At 53.3% G+C, this 14,398-nt stretch overlaps 6 protein-coding genes across 6 annotated transcripts; 3 read left to right on the forward strand and 3 right to left on the reverse strand.

Annotated features, from left to right (window-relative positions):
• Nucleotides 1-151: 151 nt before the first annotated feature.
• GLOTRDRAFT_109052 (phosphoribosyl pyrophosphokinase) lies at nt 152-1,817 on the forward strand. The gene is made up of 6 exons (XM_007862807.1): nt 152-335; nt 413-452; nt 505-835; nt 896-951; nt 1,091-1,186; nt 1,252-1,817. The coding sequence occupies exons 1-6, from the start codon at nt 302-304 to the stop codon at nt 1,676-1,678; spliced, it is 984 nt and encodes a 327-aa protein (XP_007860998.1). The 5' UTR covers nt 152-301; the 3' UTR covers nt 1,679-1,817.
• A 1,033-nt stretch (nt 1,818-2,850) lies between these two features.
• Nucleotides 2,851-3,998, forward strand: GLOTRDRAFT_31409 (protein kinase; the record flags this gene model as incomplete). Its single annotated transcript, XM_007862058.1, has 2 exons — nt 2,851-3,084; nt 3,138-3,998. Coding segments are annotated over 2 exons (1,095 nt in total), but the record flags the coding sequence as incomplete, so codon positions are not given.
• A 2,764-nt stretch (nt 3,999-6,762) lies between these two features.
• On the reverse strand, nt 6,763-7,564 carry GLOTRDRAFT_68441 (uncharacterized protein). Its single transcript, XM_007862808.1, has 5 exons — nt 7,179-7,564; nt 7,075-7,115; nt 6,995-7,020; nt 6,918-6,923; nt 6,763-6,868 (listed from the first exon to the last, which is right to left on the reverse strand). Exons 1-5 carry the CDS (start codon nt 7,492-7,494, stop codon nt 6,823-6,825), a joined length of 435 nt encoding a protein of 144 aa, XP_007860999.1. The 5' UTR covers nt 7,495-7,564; the 3' UTR covers nt 6,763-6,822.
• Nucleotides 7,565-7,608: 44 nt separating this feature from the next.
• GLOTRDRAFT_52989 (uncharacterized protein) lies at nt 7,609-10,788 on the reverse strand. Its single transcript, XM_007862187.1, has 6 exons — nt 10,661-10,788; nt 10,473-10,603; nt 9,998-10,413; nt 9,323-9,940; nt 8,603-9,263; nt 7,609-8,543 (listed from the first exon to the last, which is right to left on the reverse strand). The coding sequence occupies exons 1-6, from the start codon at nt 10,746-10,748 to the stop codon at nt 7,740-7,742; spliced, it is 2,718 nt and encodes a 905-aa protein (XP_007860378.1). The 5' UTR covers nt 10,749-10,788; the 3' UTR covers nt 7,609-7,739.
• Nucleotides 10,789-11,482: 694 nt separating this feature from the next.
• On the reverse strand, nt 11,483-12,255 carry GLOTRDRAFT_90076 (uncharacterized protein; the record flags this gene model as incomplete). The annotated part of the gene is made up of 4 exons (XM_007862809.1): nt 11,483-11,634; nt 11,696-11,808; nt 11,864-12,056; nt 12,108-12,255. 4 exons carry the CDS (start codon nt 12,253-12,255, stop codon nt 11,483-11,485), a joined length of 606 nt encoding a protein of 201 aa, XP_007861000.1.
• Nucleotides 12,256-13,060: 805 nt separating this feature from the next.
• Nucleotides 13,061-14,063, forward strand: GLOTRDRAFT_135285 (uncharacterized protein; the record flags this gene model as incomplete). Its single annotated transcript, XM_007862810.1, has 5 exons — nt 13,061-13,097; nt 13,170-13,341; nt 13,394-13,494; nt 13,555-13,685; nt 13,746-14,063. Coding segments are annotated over 5 exons (546 nt in total), but the record flags the coding sequence as incomplete, so codon positions are not given.
• Between the last annotated feature and the right edge of the window lie 335 nt (nt 14,064-14,398).

Here is a 14,398-nt window from a genome sequence, read left to right on the forward strand (position 1 = left end):
AACAGCGTCGGTAGCTATGCACCGCCACCGGCCCGCCACACATCGCACCAAGATCTCGGCTCAACACGTGCACTGGCTCGATCGATTTCTCCCAAAAAGTCCAATCACGTGCTTCATGACCTCCTAATCGACATTGCCTTCCGTTTTGCTCCCTTTTCCTCTTTTCTTTTCTCTTCACTGGTTATTCTTGCCTTTTTATTCCTTGCTTGTCTTCTCTTGCTCTCCTTGCTGCTTGTCGTTATTATCTATTAGCATCCGATTGCTCTAATTGGTTTATGGCATAGCTGGACTGCGCGGAAAGATGCTTAACGGTACTGGGATCAAAATCTTCAGCGGTGAGTGAGCTGGCTATTGAGGGCCTGGTCCTCTTCGAGTTTACGAGGAGCAGAAGTGCTAATATTAAGCTCATAAGGTACTAGCCACCCGGAGCTAGCAGAAATCATTGCCAGACGGTCTGTCCCATAACTTTACATGTGGAATGCAGCTGACGCATTTCAACACTAGGCTAGGAATCCCGCTTTCGAAGGCGCATATATCTCGTTCCGGTATCGGCGAGACCCAAGTCCGCATAGCTGAATCCGTCCGCTCCGACGATGTGTACATTATTACCTCTCCGTCGCCCTCCATTACCCCGTCCGCGACCTCGGTCAACACGGCTCTTATGGAGTTGTGTATCATGATCCACGCCTGCAAGATCGCGAGCGCGAAGCGAATTACGGCGGTCCTGCCTTTATTTATGTACGCTAGACAAGACAAGAAGGACAAGAGCCGCGCACCTATTACGGCCAAGCTGGTCGCGAACATGATACAAAAGAGCGGCTGCGACCATGTCATTGTAAGTTCGCAAGCTGTCTGGTAAGGAAATATGGCTTACTTCTGGCTGCTCTGGCCGTAGACCATGGATCTGCATGCCTCACAAATACAGGGATTCTTCGACGTCCCGGTTGACAAGTACGTGTCGTTGCAGTTTATGTCTATCACCGACACTCATAGGAAATCTTTGATGGCACAGCGTAAGTAGTGCTTATCTGTCTATTTTGGCTTGAGCTTCACACGTGCACTGTGTGATGACCGCTACTGCGTCCTTCAAGTTGTACGCGGAACCGTCGGCCATTTTATACATCCGTTCCCACTTCGACACGAAGGATGTGGTAATCGTGTCACCAGACGCAGGTGGCGCGAAGCGGTAAGTCTAGCGACCTCCATCAAAGCTTCTGGATGTATCTGACTGATTCGACCACTCGTGGACAGTGCTACTTCGATGGCAGATCGGCTAGGCGTTGACTTCGCACTCTTCCACAAAGAGAGGAAGAAGGCGAACGAAGTATCCCGGATGGTGCTTGTCGGAAGCGCTACTGGCAAGGTTGCTATTCTGGTCGACGACATGGCTGATACCTGCGGCACGCTGTGTTTGGCAGCGCAGCATCTTGCAGAAGCCGGTGCTTCGAGAATCTATGCGATCGTCACGCATGGGATTCTCAGCGGGAACGCGCTACAGAGGCTGGAGGAGAGTGTGCTGGAGAAGCTGGTGGTGACGAACACGCTGCCGCAGGCGGAGAACCAGCAACGGTGCAGCAAGATAGAGGTGATAGACATTGGCAACGTGCTAGGCGAGGTGATCAGAAGGAGTCACTACGGGGAGAGCGTCTCGAAGCTGTTTGACGAGGTGCCATACTAGACGTCAGGGTAGGATGGAAGATTACGGGATAAAAGGCCTATATGGACTTAGCGGATGGCCGTGTACTTTAATCGAGGATCTTCCGCTGATGGGGGGAGACAGACATGATGGAATAGATGACTAAACGGGCGAGGCCAGACTAAAGTTGTGATGAGGACGACCGACGGGCCCGAGCCGGCGCTTGGCGCGCCCCCGCACGGCGTGGCCGGCGGCGACAGCGGCGAGTGGCGTGCTGGCGAGCGAAGGCTGTCAGAGTGGAACGGACGCCATGATTGACGATCGCGGACGATAATTGCTGTATTCCGCAATTTACGAAAAATATATGACGACTGCTCGCCGGTCACAGGCCGGGTGACGGCCGGGGCCAGATCTGGAGATCGGACTGCCGAGTAAGGCAAGGTGTGACAGTGCGCCGGCAGGCTGGGACGGAATCTTCAGTTTGTCGATGCTTCCTGTGATCCAAACAAGTCCTCCAATCGCATTCTCCCATACGCTCCCTTGTCAAGCCGTCGCTTCTTTTTCGCCTCTTTCCCTTGCGCGAGCATCAAGTCCGTCGCCGCCGTGCTCGCTGGCCTCCACGTCCGCCGCCCCTCGCTCCCCGCCGTCGCTCACAGCGCCCACCGCCCCGCCCCTTCCAGTCCGTCGCTTTCGTAATTCCATCTAATTAGGCCCTTCCGCCCCCAGACGCCTCCGTCTTCCCTGCCATCAGCCGCTCTCCCGCCCGACGCACCCCGCCTAAAATTCCCGCTGTTTCATGCCGGCTTGACGCTCTGCTCTGACACCAGGTCACACTTGCCTTCAGTACTCTATCCTTGGGCGATGCGAGGCTCAGCACTCGTATCATGTTCCAACCTGAAATCCATGTTCATCAGCAGACATCCTCGCAGACTCATCCGTACAACGGATCCAACGGTGTCATTCCCCATGCTCACACCATCCCTCCCCCTCCCGGTCATTTGCAGACCAACCAGCCCCAGGCGCATCCGCAACCACCACAACCACCACCGGGTCGCCCTGCGCCCCAGCAGGCCTCGCAGAAGGAGCCCATCGTCGTGGATGCGATCCCGTCCGTCACGTTGCGTGGCAATGACGTTCTCATCGGGGACTCGAATAGCAGTCAGTACTTTTCGTGACACGTCCTTGAGTTTACGTCAACTCACGCGTTCCCGCGCTTAGGATCGACGCGCTCGTACACGCCCCTCAAAGTGGTGGGGGATGGCTCGTTCGGCACAGTCTGGTTATGTGATTGGCATGGGCCCTTACCCCCCAATACTCCACTATCCGCCATGCAGTGCGGTGCCGGCGCAAGGCCGGAGTGGACCGGCAAGAGACTCGTAGCTGTGAAACGGATGAAGAAGAAGTGGGAGGGTGGATGGGAGGAGTGCAGAAAGTTAAAGGAGCTTGAGGTTCGTCCTTTCCATTATGATCTTTCAAGCTGTGCTATAACCGTGGCACGTAGTCTCTACGTGCAATCCCATATCATCCAAATATCATACCCCTCTACGACGCCTTCCTGCTGCCTACGTCGAAGGAGCTGTACTTCGTTTTCGAATCCATGGAGGGGAACTTGTACCAGCTCATCAAATCACGCAAAGGTCGCCCCCTTGCTGGCGGCTTGGTTTCATCCATTTTCAAGCAAGTGGTCTCCGGCCTTCATCATATCCACGCCTCCGGTTACTTTCATCGGGACATGAAGCCGGAGAATCTTCTGGTAACGACGACGGGTTTGTATGACTATACACCTGTATCACCTGTCGCCCCACCAAATGCGCCGATGGAGAAGGACGTGGTGGTGATTGTCAAACTTGCAGATTTCGGCTTGGCTCGCGAGACCAAGTCGAAACCTCCCTACACCGAATACGTGTCTACTCGGTGGTATCGAGCCCCCGAAGTCCTCCTACGGTCTCGGGATTACTCCAACCCCGTGGATATGTGGGCGTTGGGAACGATCATGGCAGAGTTGGTCAATTTACGGCCGCTTTTCCCAGGTCAGGGAGAGATTGATCAGGTTGGGAGGATATGCGAAGTGCTTGGTGACCCAGCAGGGGATTATGGTCACGATGCTAGAGGGAAATCTATCGGTGGCGGTCGGTGGGCTCGGGGTATAAAGATGGCGAAATGCGTGGGCTTTGCTTTCCCCAAGGTTAGTGTCTGGTTCAGATATGCCTGCGACGTCAGCGGCTATGCGGTCCGGCTGCCGGTTACCTTGGGTTTGCCGTGCACTTACGTCTTTCCCAACAGGTCCATCCTAAAGATATCTATGCCCTCTTTGACCGATCTGTCCCTGTCAAGCTTGTCGACTGTATCGCGGATTTACTGAAGTACGATCCTGAAGCGCGACTGACCTCCCAGCAATGTTTGACCCATCCGTACCTCATCGAAACTACGCCCAAGAATAATCCTCCTATGCCTGCCCTTATATACTCGGCCACGCAGCCTACTAAACTCCCTAACGGTAATGCTAACGCTAATGGTGTCCCGGCCAATGGACACGCCCATCCCGGCAGACAAGGAAGTTTGCCATCCGTCGCCCCAAGGAACGTGCCCCCGTCCCATTCACATTCACCTGCGAGCGCCAAGCCAGCGTTCGATACTTCTATGCAACACCTGCATCCATCCCAGTTACAGATACCCGATGCTGCCTCCAGTCATCGTTCGTCATTCTATCCCTCTTCATCTTCGACGCCTTCTCTTGGCAACTCCCAGTATGCCAATGAGTTGCGTGAATATGCCCACTCCGCCGAAACGCTCAACATCGACGCGCATGGTCGCCTTGTTCCTGCAATGCACCCCAGTGCAGTGTCTTCATCCGTGTATTCATTTGGCGATGGTGCTGGGGATAGGGTTGCTAATGCAAACGCTTGGCTCGAGTCGCACGCGCAGCAACGACCTCCAGATGGTTGGCCAATGGATATGTCTTCGCCGCAACAGGAGTATGCGCCCGGTCAAGCTCAGCCGATGGCGTTCCAGCAATCTCCGATGGTCCAAGAGTATCCGTCTCGACCTATCGATGGGGACGGTGCCATCCAGCCCTCGCAGCAAGCCAATAAATTGGGCAGCAAACTCAATGCACTCGGGTTTGGGAAGAAGTCGAGCAAATGGGGCCTGGGTATGTTTGGCGGTCATGGCAACAATGACAAGCAAAACATCTTGTCTCCTGTCGATGAATCAACGCCCATGGCAGGGCTGGAGTCCCACATGTCGTCCCTCAAACGACCGCAGTCTTCCAGCACGGATAGCCGTTCTCTCGACTCGCCCAGCGTCAATGAACCACCTGGTCTAGGCTTGGACCCGAAGAAGGTCAAGGAAGAGGCTAAGCGTAGTTTGCAGGAGGCCGAGAAACAGAGACGTGAATTGGCCAAGAAGATGCAGCGGGAACAGGCGCGGGCTGTCATGCAGAAACGCAATCAAGTGTTAATGCAGCAGGCTGCCGGGCAAGACTTGGAGTGGAAGTCCAGTAACGCCGCGCACTTGCTTGGTTCGACCGGTCAAAGCGACGTTACGCTGGGTAGAGGAAGTAAGGGCAAGACCGCTGCCTCTGGTCATATGAGACAGCAGACTGCGGGGGGACTGGGTTCACCGACAATCAATGCAGCTGGCGCATCGTTTGGGGATTGGCGGCGAGATAGTGAGCGGGTGCCTAAGGCTAGGCGGAGAGAGTGGGACGATGACCATTCCATGTCGTCCTCTGATATGCACAGTAGCCTCGGACGTATGTCGGTCATCTCATTCGCCACTGTGGACAGTGATCCTGGTCCAATGCGGTTGCGCACACGACCGAGTCTGTTCGGCATTGATAGGATGACGTCCACGTCGTCGTTACGCACTTCGTTCGGCGACGATGCATTTCCAGGTTCGCCTCGCTCCTCGAATTCATTGTCACTGGAGCAGGAGCTGGCGCAGAACTTCCGGCTGCGTGCATCCATGGACCCAGCGATGGTTAATGTTGCGTTACCACACACCACGTCACCTCCTCCGCTCCATTCGATGTCATTATCGCCGACTCACCAGACTTGGCAACAGGACGATCCAAGTGGGCTGAAGTCCCGACCGTCTTATATTCCCATGCCTCCATCGGTACAGACACAGCATTTACAGGCACCTAACGGTGTCTTTGGGCTTGGTGGTCAAGTCGCGGGGCATCCACCGAGTCCTGGTCAAGCTCCCAAGTCAGCCATAAATCCCATGTTCAACGTCAAAGTGGTAAGGGCCTCCTGATGTCATGTTGGTATTTACTTATAACTCTATGAAGCCTCCACTACCGTCACCGTCGTCCGAATACGCCTCTCCGCCCTCACTACCTTCATTTGCTCACCTCGAAGCCGTCGCTGAAGGGGAATACCCGCCTTTGTCCCCGATGTCTTTCACCACGCCAGAAGATATTCCCTAGCCCGCAGCTCGTCACTCTCATTTCCTCCATCTTATTTAAGTTTTGTTGGCTTCTTGCTCTGGTCATCTCTGTTACAATTTTGCTCGCTTTCCTCTGGCCGATCACATCAGATGCACGCAATCACTCTCTTTATTCTCCTGCTCTATCCCATTGCACATCATCAGCATTACATTATCTCTCACATTCACTCAGGCATCACCCTTTCCCCTGCCGGTTAGGGAGGGATTGCGAATCTTGCACCAGCACCCCTCCAAAGCTTGCGATTTGTCTTACCCGCACGCTACTTGTCTTGTTGGCCCTTCAGCGTACTATACTGTTCACTATTTCACCGACTGCTTTATGGGAGGACTCATACTAGTAGATACATTGTATTATTATGCAGAGTCGCGTCCACCAAATAAAATACGGAACTCAAAAACACCCCAATTTTTTGGCCAGCGCTTGGCAACAGTGTACGCAGATAGCCAGGATCGGATGCAGTACTTGACGCGATGTCTGTCTTATTACTGTGAGGATCAGACCCGAATGATGATCATGCTGTATACGCTGGGCAACAATAGTGTTAGAAGTCATCGCAGTCTTCTCACATCGCAGGTCCACATCCCAGAAGTGCCCCATTTCGGTACGACATGACGATCACGGTGCATGACATAACATCCACGCTCACCGGGTTCGCGAGTAGATCAGTCAGTCATTCGGGTGGTCCAAATTTCATGGCAAATAGTATTGGAAAGACGAGATATACAAAGATGCTCTATTCATGGTGTCCGTGATGTGGAGCCTGCTCGAAACGCAAACCACTGGAAGCAGATTAGATACCACAATTTACATGATGATGGAGACACGCACCAATATCTGTTGTGTAACCAGCAGGGGCCGAACGCTTTAAAGCATATTCAGAAGACCAAGAGTCTGAATGGACGTACCCGCAAGTATGGGGACCTGGTTGGTCCTGTTGAGAGCAATCAGCATATAACGGAGGTGTAGCGAGTTGGGTTTCACTCACCAAGTTGATGAAGATTTTGGGGTGGCCCAAAGGACCTCCTCCTAAATACGAGGCAGGCATTATGAACTTGGGGATGCATTCGGTCCTTTAGAGGAGGGGCTTACCTCCATCACAAACCGCCTTGCGCCCATGTACAATCCGAGTTGGCTCCTCACTGATCATCGCCATTGCGCTCAATGGATTGGGTTGGAGTTCCATCTTAGTCTGCTCAAAGCGTGGGCCAGAGCGACCTTGTGGGCGAGGCCTTTGGCTGGTAGACCATGGTTTGACCGCATTCGGAGCTTGGGGAGCAGGCGCGACAGAGGATTGTTGTGAGGGAGGGTCCGGCGCTGCAGCTGGGACGCTAGACGATGTCGACGCCGTGCGTGTTGCTGTGACAGCGCGAGAGCCGAGTCGAGAAACCAAGCGTCGACTGAGCATCGTTCTTGTTCCCTGTAGACGAACTAGACTTTCGACGTCCTTGACGATGACACCGAAGACGGGGGAGATCGTGGGAACCGCACCCACAAAAGGTATATGTTGTGGCTTTCGATTGGATTCAGAGACATTTTATCGTCAATGTATTGCGATGCTATTATTATACAGTACAAGTACAAAGGAAATATGCTACAATGCTGCTATACTACTCGTACAGTTTTGTTTATTGAGTCCTTCACAAGCCCTCTCTAGTCCATCTCCTCAATTTCTATGTCATCCTCCAGGTCGACATCCATACCGTCCACATCGCCGCTTCCTTCGTGGTTGGGTACGATCGCCAGCCTGTTGTGAGCAGGATCGAACCTAACCTTGACAATCTCGCCATCGCGCACACGCTCCGACAAGATCATCACGGACAGCGGGTTCAAGAGCTCGCTCTGGATTGCACGGTTAAGAGGACGAGCACCGTACGTCGGCGAGTATCCGACGGACACCAAGTACTCCTTGGCCTGGTCATCCAGGTCCAGAGTAATCTTCCTGTCCACCAAACGATCCTGGACTTCCTTGATGCGGATGTCAACGATGTTGAGGACGTTCTTCCGCGACAACGTGCGGAAGATGACGATCTCGTCGATACGATTGATGAACTCTGGCGGGAAGTGACCTTGGATGGCGCCCATCACCAGTTCCCGAGTGGCTGGCTTGACAGGACCTTCGCCCATGTCGTTCAGGTAGGCAGCGCCAAGATTGCTGGTCATGATGATGACCGTGTTGCGGAAGTCGACGACGCGGCCCTGACCGTCGGTCAACCGACCATCGTCAAGCACTTGGAGGAATAGCGTGACGAATTCTCGGCTTGCTTTCTCGATTTCGTCGATCAGGACAATGCAGTATGGCTTGCGCCGAACGTATTCCGTGAGCTGCCCACCAGCGTCGTATCCAACGTACCCTGGAGGAGCACCAATGAGACGAGCGATTGAATGCTTCTCGGAATATTCAGAACCGTCGATACGGATCATGGCGTCTGGTGAGTCGAAAAGAATCGTTGCGAGCTAGACAAGACCAACGTCAGAATTACGCTCGACCGGCAGAGACAACAAAAGTAACTTACCGTTTTACTCAACAACGTCTTACCGGTACCACTAGGACCAGCCATCAGGAAGCTTGCAATGGGGCGCTGAGCGTTCCTCAATCCACTCCTCGACAATCGGATAGCGTTCGCCACGGCCTTGACAGCCTCAGGCTGGCCAACGACGCTCTCGCTGAGAACCTTCTCCATCCTCAGCAATTTCTCCTTCTCCGTCGACATCAACCTCGTTACTGGGATGCTCGTCCACCTTGCGACGATCTCCGCAATCTGCTCTGGCGTGACAGTATCGGTTCCTCCACCACGGCGGGCATCTTCCTCTGCCTTCTTAGCTTCTAGCTGTGCCAGCTTGTTTTGGAGGTCTGGCAGAGCATAGTAACGAAGATCGGAGGCAGTCGCAAGGTCGTAGCGGCGCTCAGCTTCGTCGGCCTTCGCCCGAAGCTCATCCATCCTGCGCCTGACTTCATGGATCTGGTCGCCAATACGCTTCTCTTCCTCGTACGCCGCTTGCAATGGGCGAAGCTGGTCGTCGACGTCTGCGATAGCTTTCTTCGCGATCTGGAGACGTTCTTTACTTGCTTCGTCCTTCTCGCGCTCCAGTGCATGGATCTCAACCTCGAGTTCGAGTTTCCTGCGCTGGAGTTTATCGATTGCTTCAGGAGCTGTCTCGCGAGTCACACGGACACTGGGTGGGGTAAGTCAGTATACAGGTCCACGTTGGTCTGCACATCAGGGAATACCTACCTAGCACAAGCCTCGTCTACCAAGTCAATAGCAGCGTCTGGCAAGCGTCTTGACGTCAAGTACCGGTGAGCCAGTTGCGCGGCCGCAATCAGAGCGCCATCGTGGATCCGTACGCCGTGGTGAACCTCGTACTTCTCCCGAATGCCTCTCAGGATGCTGATGGTCTCGGGAACGCTAGGTTCGTTGACAATGACCTGAGCGAACCGCCGCTCCAAAGCCGCATCGGTCTCGATGTACTTGCGGTATTCGGCCAAGGTCGTCGCGCCAATGCACCGCAGCTTCCCCCTGGCAAGCAACGGCTTGAAGAGGTTAGCGGCGTCCATTCCTCCGCCTTCGGAGCCCCGACCAGCCATGATGAGGTGAAGCTCGTCGATGAAGAGGATGATCGTCTGTCCTTCCTCAGCCGATTTCTCGACCTCGTTCAAGACAGACTTAATACGCTCCTCGTATTCACCCTTGTATTTGGCACCAGCCATCAGGGCGCCCATGTCGAGGGAGAATAGACGGCCAATTAGTGATGCAGGGACATCACGGTTGACGATACGCTGGGCAAGACCTTCGGCGATGGAGGTCTTCCCGACACCAGGTTCACCGATGAGGACCGGGTTGTTCTTTGTCCTGTTAGACAATGGTCAGTATCCGGTACGACAGCAACTCTCAAACAAAACTACATACCTTCGGCAGAGGATACGGATCACTCTCCGGATCTCGTTGTCCCGTCCGATGACAGGATCGATCTTGCCCTCTTCCGCAAGTGCCGTCAAGTCAACGGCGTACTTGTTCAGGGCGTCAAACCCTTGCTCAGCGGTTTTGCTCTCAACCCTCCGGTTTCCTCGGGCCTGCTCGACGGCGGTCTTGACGGTGTTTTCATTGCAGCCGGCCTCCTTCAAGATCGGCCCTATTGACGGGTCCTTGATGAGGGCAAGAATGAGGTGGTCTTGGGCGATGTACGAGTCGTGCATCGTCTTCTGAAGCGACTGAGCTTCACGCAGCACCTTTAGTGCTGCGGAGCTGAGAGTCGTCTCTTCAGGAGGTGGTGACTGGGCGGGTAGTCGGACAATGAGTTTCTGGAGCCCGCGCTTTACGAGAGCCTACACAACAGCAGTCAGCATCAGCACAATCATCGGGCATGGTAGCGAGAATAACTTACCGGGTCACCTCCTGCTTTCTGGATGACGGAAGAGAACAGGGATGTTCCCGAGGTATGTGTGATACCTCCCGGCGCTGTCTGGTCGCCGGCATTCTCGTTCAAGAGCACAAAACCAATATGTGATGGGTGCACTGCAGAAAGTCACGTTAGCCTCCTTGTTCCTCTGCTCCTGAAGCAATGTACCATACCTTGTGCGTTCGCATAGTCCTTCGCAAGCTGGATGGCAGCTGCGAGGGTCTCCTGCGCCTTGTCGGTGAACTCAAAGTTTGAAGCCATATTAGATGAAGATAGCCGTTAGTCGTGAGTCGTTATGGGTATACAAATCTGAAGAGCGCGAATGCGAGACAAGCAGACGCTTTATAGTGAGGAGGTGCGGGGCTGAGCCTGTTCTCGAATTGTCGATGCATACCTAGAATTGCCGGACAGCACTGTGCCGTTCGAGAAGTGAGCCGAACCTTCGTGATGTCATCCTCAGTATAGTAGAGGCGCCACGTGCCCGATACGATCTTCCCACGTCAATAGACTTTGGTCGTTATTGCTCCCGTACTGGATGCTTCACGGACGGTCGTTCGTTCCCTGGTGCACCCTCTACAGTCATCACGTCTTGCATTCTATCTGGGCTAAAGGCAGAAACCATGTTGCATATGTATTGTCGATGTACGATTTTTTACCTCTCGTCCGCGACTTGGGTCATCCGGAATATACGGACAATGATCGGGCTCCTTTATGATGCGTATGCATAATGATTCATGGATGATGTATGGGTGAGGAGTTTCTGACGCGCTAGCAAACCGGGTGGAATAGATCATCTCTGACTCTCATGTAAGGTCGATGATGGTTGCCTTCGAAGACTCGCCTCTTGTCCTTTCGGGCTCAAGTTTGACTTGCTCTGCCGCTCGATTATGGCGCGCCTTCAGAGTATCATGGGTCAGCCATACCTACATGGCTCAGAACACGCTCACATCACGTTCTCTGGGCTGTTTCTGGGATCTAAGAACTTTCTTGCGCCCCTAGGGAATAGTTCTGCCACGGCGGATACCAAATAGGGCGACAAAACTTGCCTTGTTTCCTCCTGGCTCGCTTTTAATGGTGACGCTCCTTCGCGCCCCTTGATCAGCTCCTTGCCTTAGCGATTGCGCAACGCCCTTCGCTATCAGTACGTCTAGTGCGCCACGGGTCAGGGGCATTCAAACAACCTAAGCGTCGTACAATATGCTACGCACCCAGTGGATTGTACTTGAACATGAACGTCACGTAGGGCTGGCGATCTACCGTTTTCCAGTCCCACATTTGGCTCGTTCGCGATACGTCTTCTGCAGGAATTTCCTCCGAGAACCTGCACGTCTCCGTAAGCAGCTTCCCTGATCGTGCTTGATGATATGCCAGCTTACCCGACACAATGCATCCCCACTTTCTTCATACGTTCATGCACTTTATTCTGAGTTGAAGCGCTCTTTCTCCTGTGGGAGTAATCGCGGGGGACTTGCATCCTTCTTTCTACCCGTCTGACTCTGAAAATTCGCAATTCAATGATCCCCAGATCATTCAAGTTGAGTCCCGCTTCCTCAAGATAACTTTCTTCATCTACTCAATGACACATCATACCACACGCCCAAGGGAGCAAGGACTACTGACCGGTCGTCTGGAGGGCCGCAAAAGTGAGAAGACGCTTCGTAGTATCTGAGGTTCTCATATGGCTCCGATTTCTCTCGGCCGGTTGTTGGCCTGGCTTGATTGAATTGGAACCACAGTGTATTCCATCCACCCGCAGCCACCCACACATGGCCTCCGTTCTCCCAAAGAGGTTATCCTTGAAGTGCACAGTAAACCTCTGAAATATGCGTGAGCCACCTCCGGGTTATTCAAGTACTTATACTGGTCCATGCCTTGCCAGCCTCTGAGGGTATCCAGCACGTCACTGTATCGCCTATGTATTCACAGCCATACTGAGGCAATTCCATGCCATCAACCGTGACCCAAGCATCAAACTCGCGCGCATGCAGCATAAGTCGTATATTCTGGTAAGAGTGGCACGGGCAAGCTCAGGACCAAGGAAGAGAAGCGCGTCCACGTCGACAAAGAAGGAAACACAACTACCGATTTCGTACGTGACCCGCGTCATCGCATCACGCCGCTAGTCGCGTAGACGCGCTGAGTCGCGTTTGCCTTGGCTCCTTGACTTCATCTCAGTACTTAGGGTGCCATTACAGTACCACCTCGAGGAGAGCTAGACTCTATGCCATGCCGATGCAACGACTTCTCAGCATGGGTCACCGTCGATGGCCTCGAGCTGGAACAGTATAGCGAACAGGTGTCTGCAGACTCGCGTACGGTAACTTGCTGGATCGCCTCAGAGGCCGGGAAGGTGATAGCTATCGACGAGTGTACATCAGTAGGCTGCTGAGACTTACTTACTTTCGTCCATCCAGGCCTTCGTAGTACACTGGGAGCAAGGGCTGTCCTACATGGGAGGGAACACAAGTGGCTACCTCCATGTAGATGGCTACGCCTGTGGTGGTTTAATCTTAAGACCGTCCAGAGGCTGTATAAAGGCAGCTCTCTCCGGGATGTATACTAGTGAGAGAACACAGAAGCCATTGGTGTTCTCATCACTGGACCTGACCGGCACGTTGTCATCTTTTTCTATATAAACCGATGAGAGCTTACCTCCAGATGCCGTCTGGCTAATGCCTGCAGACGATGACGCATACTTGGGCGATATCGCAAGCGTGCAGAAACTGGGGGAGATCAAGCTAGAGATTTGGCGAGTCCAACTTGGTGAGACGACCTCTCGTTTTGTTTCAAGAGGGCCTCCGAAGGATCGGAAAGTCCACGAACGCACGAAGAAAGCGGGCTCCCACAGCGTCAAGTAGGGAACCTTCTGCTTTCTGATGAGATCGAGCTTGCTAATTTATGGGAAGGCTAGGAGATGAGGTTCCCTGCACTAAGACGAGGCAAAGGAACGTAGTGAAATTGGATCGTGTACCGGTGGTAACTTTTATCTTCCGTTATAATCCCATAGGTATGGAAGGAGGAGTATAGTGGCCGTGACTATTTGATGACATCTTGCGTTGCTACACAGAGGTCCTTCGGGCCAATGGAATAGCGCCCTTGGCTCCTGTCCCGCGACCTGCTGCACCTTCGGCTGATTCTAAAGATGTCGATGTGAAACCGAAGCGAAAGGGGGTTGCTTTGAATGACGACATTATAGATGTAAGCACTCCTTCATAAGGAGATATTGGTATCCCTACGTGTGCTTATCCCCACTCCTAGTTGACGGTAGAAGTCGTCGATAACAAGACGAAGAAAGTGAAGCAAGAGCCCGGCGCGAGGGATCGCAAAGCTGTCCGGTCAGGAGAAATCATTGACCTGACTTGAGGTCTCTGTGCAGCCGTCACCGCTTTATACGCTGTGAAGCTTTTCATTGACTGTGCGTCCTCCCTGTCATTTGTTAACTTACATGGTGGAATCCATCCTTGGGGCGTTAATATGCCGGAGGTCAATAGTTACTATTACTGCCTTTTTGTAATCCCACGTGTGGTTCGTCGGTCTTGCTGTATTACCATATATGCAAAGCGTACTTGAAAGGCCTATTTTGTCCGAGTTCTCAGTTTCACAACATATATTCACGGAGGCATCCAGGCTCCTAGAACCATCCGTCTCGCGTCCTCGATCCTCTCTGCTAGGGCGTGTGTGAAGATGTTATCTAATATGGCTTATATAATGTAGTTTATTTATAGTTGTATTTCCTGATTAAGCCGAACGGTGAGGATGAGGACGCTATGAGACGGCTGGCCCAACTCGTCGTCCGAGGTTTTACCGGAATTATGTAAGGCGGCTAAGCGACTAACGATGCGTCGGTTTATTGACGTTCGTCGACTGCCCGATTTGGATTTCGAGGTGGCTTTCTCGTCGCACCTCAGCCG

The sequence above is a fragment of the Gloeophyllum trabeum genome, assembly GCF_000344685.1.
Source record: "Gloeophyllum trabeum ATCC 11539 unplaced genomic scaffold GLOTRscaffold_00001, whole genome shotgun sequence".
NCBI classification, from domain to species: Eukaryota; Fungi; Basidiomycota; class Agaricomycetes; order Gloeophyllales; family Gloeophyllaceae; genus Gloeophyllum; species Gloeophyllum trabeum.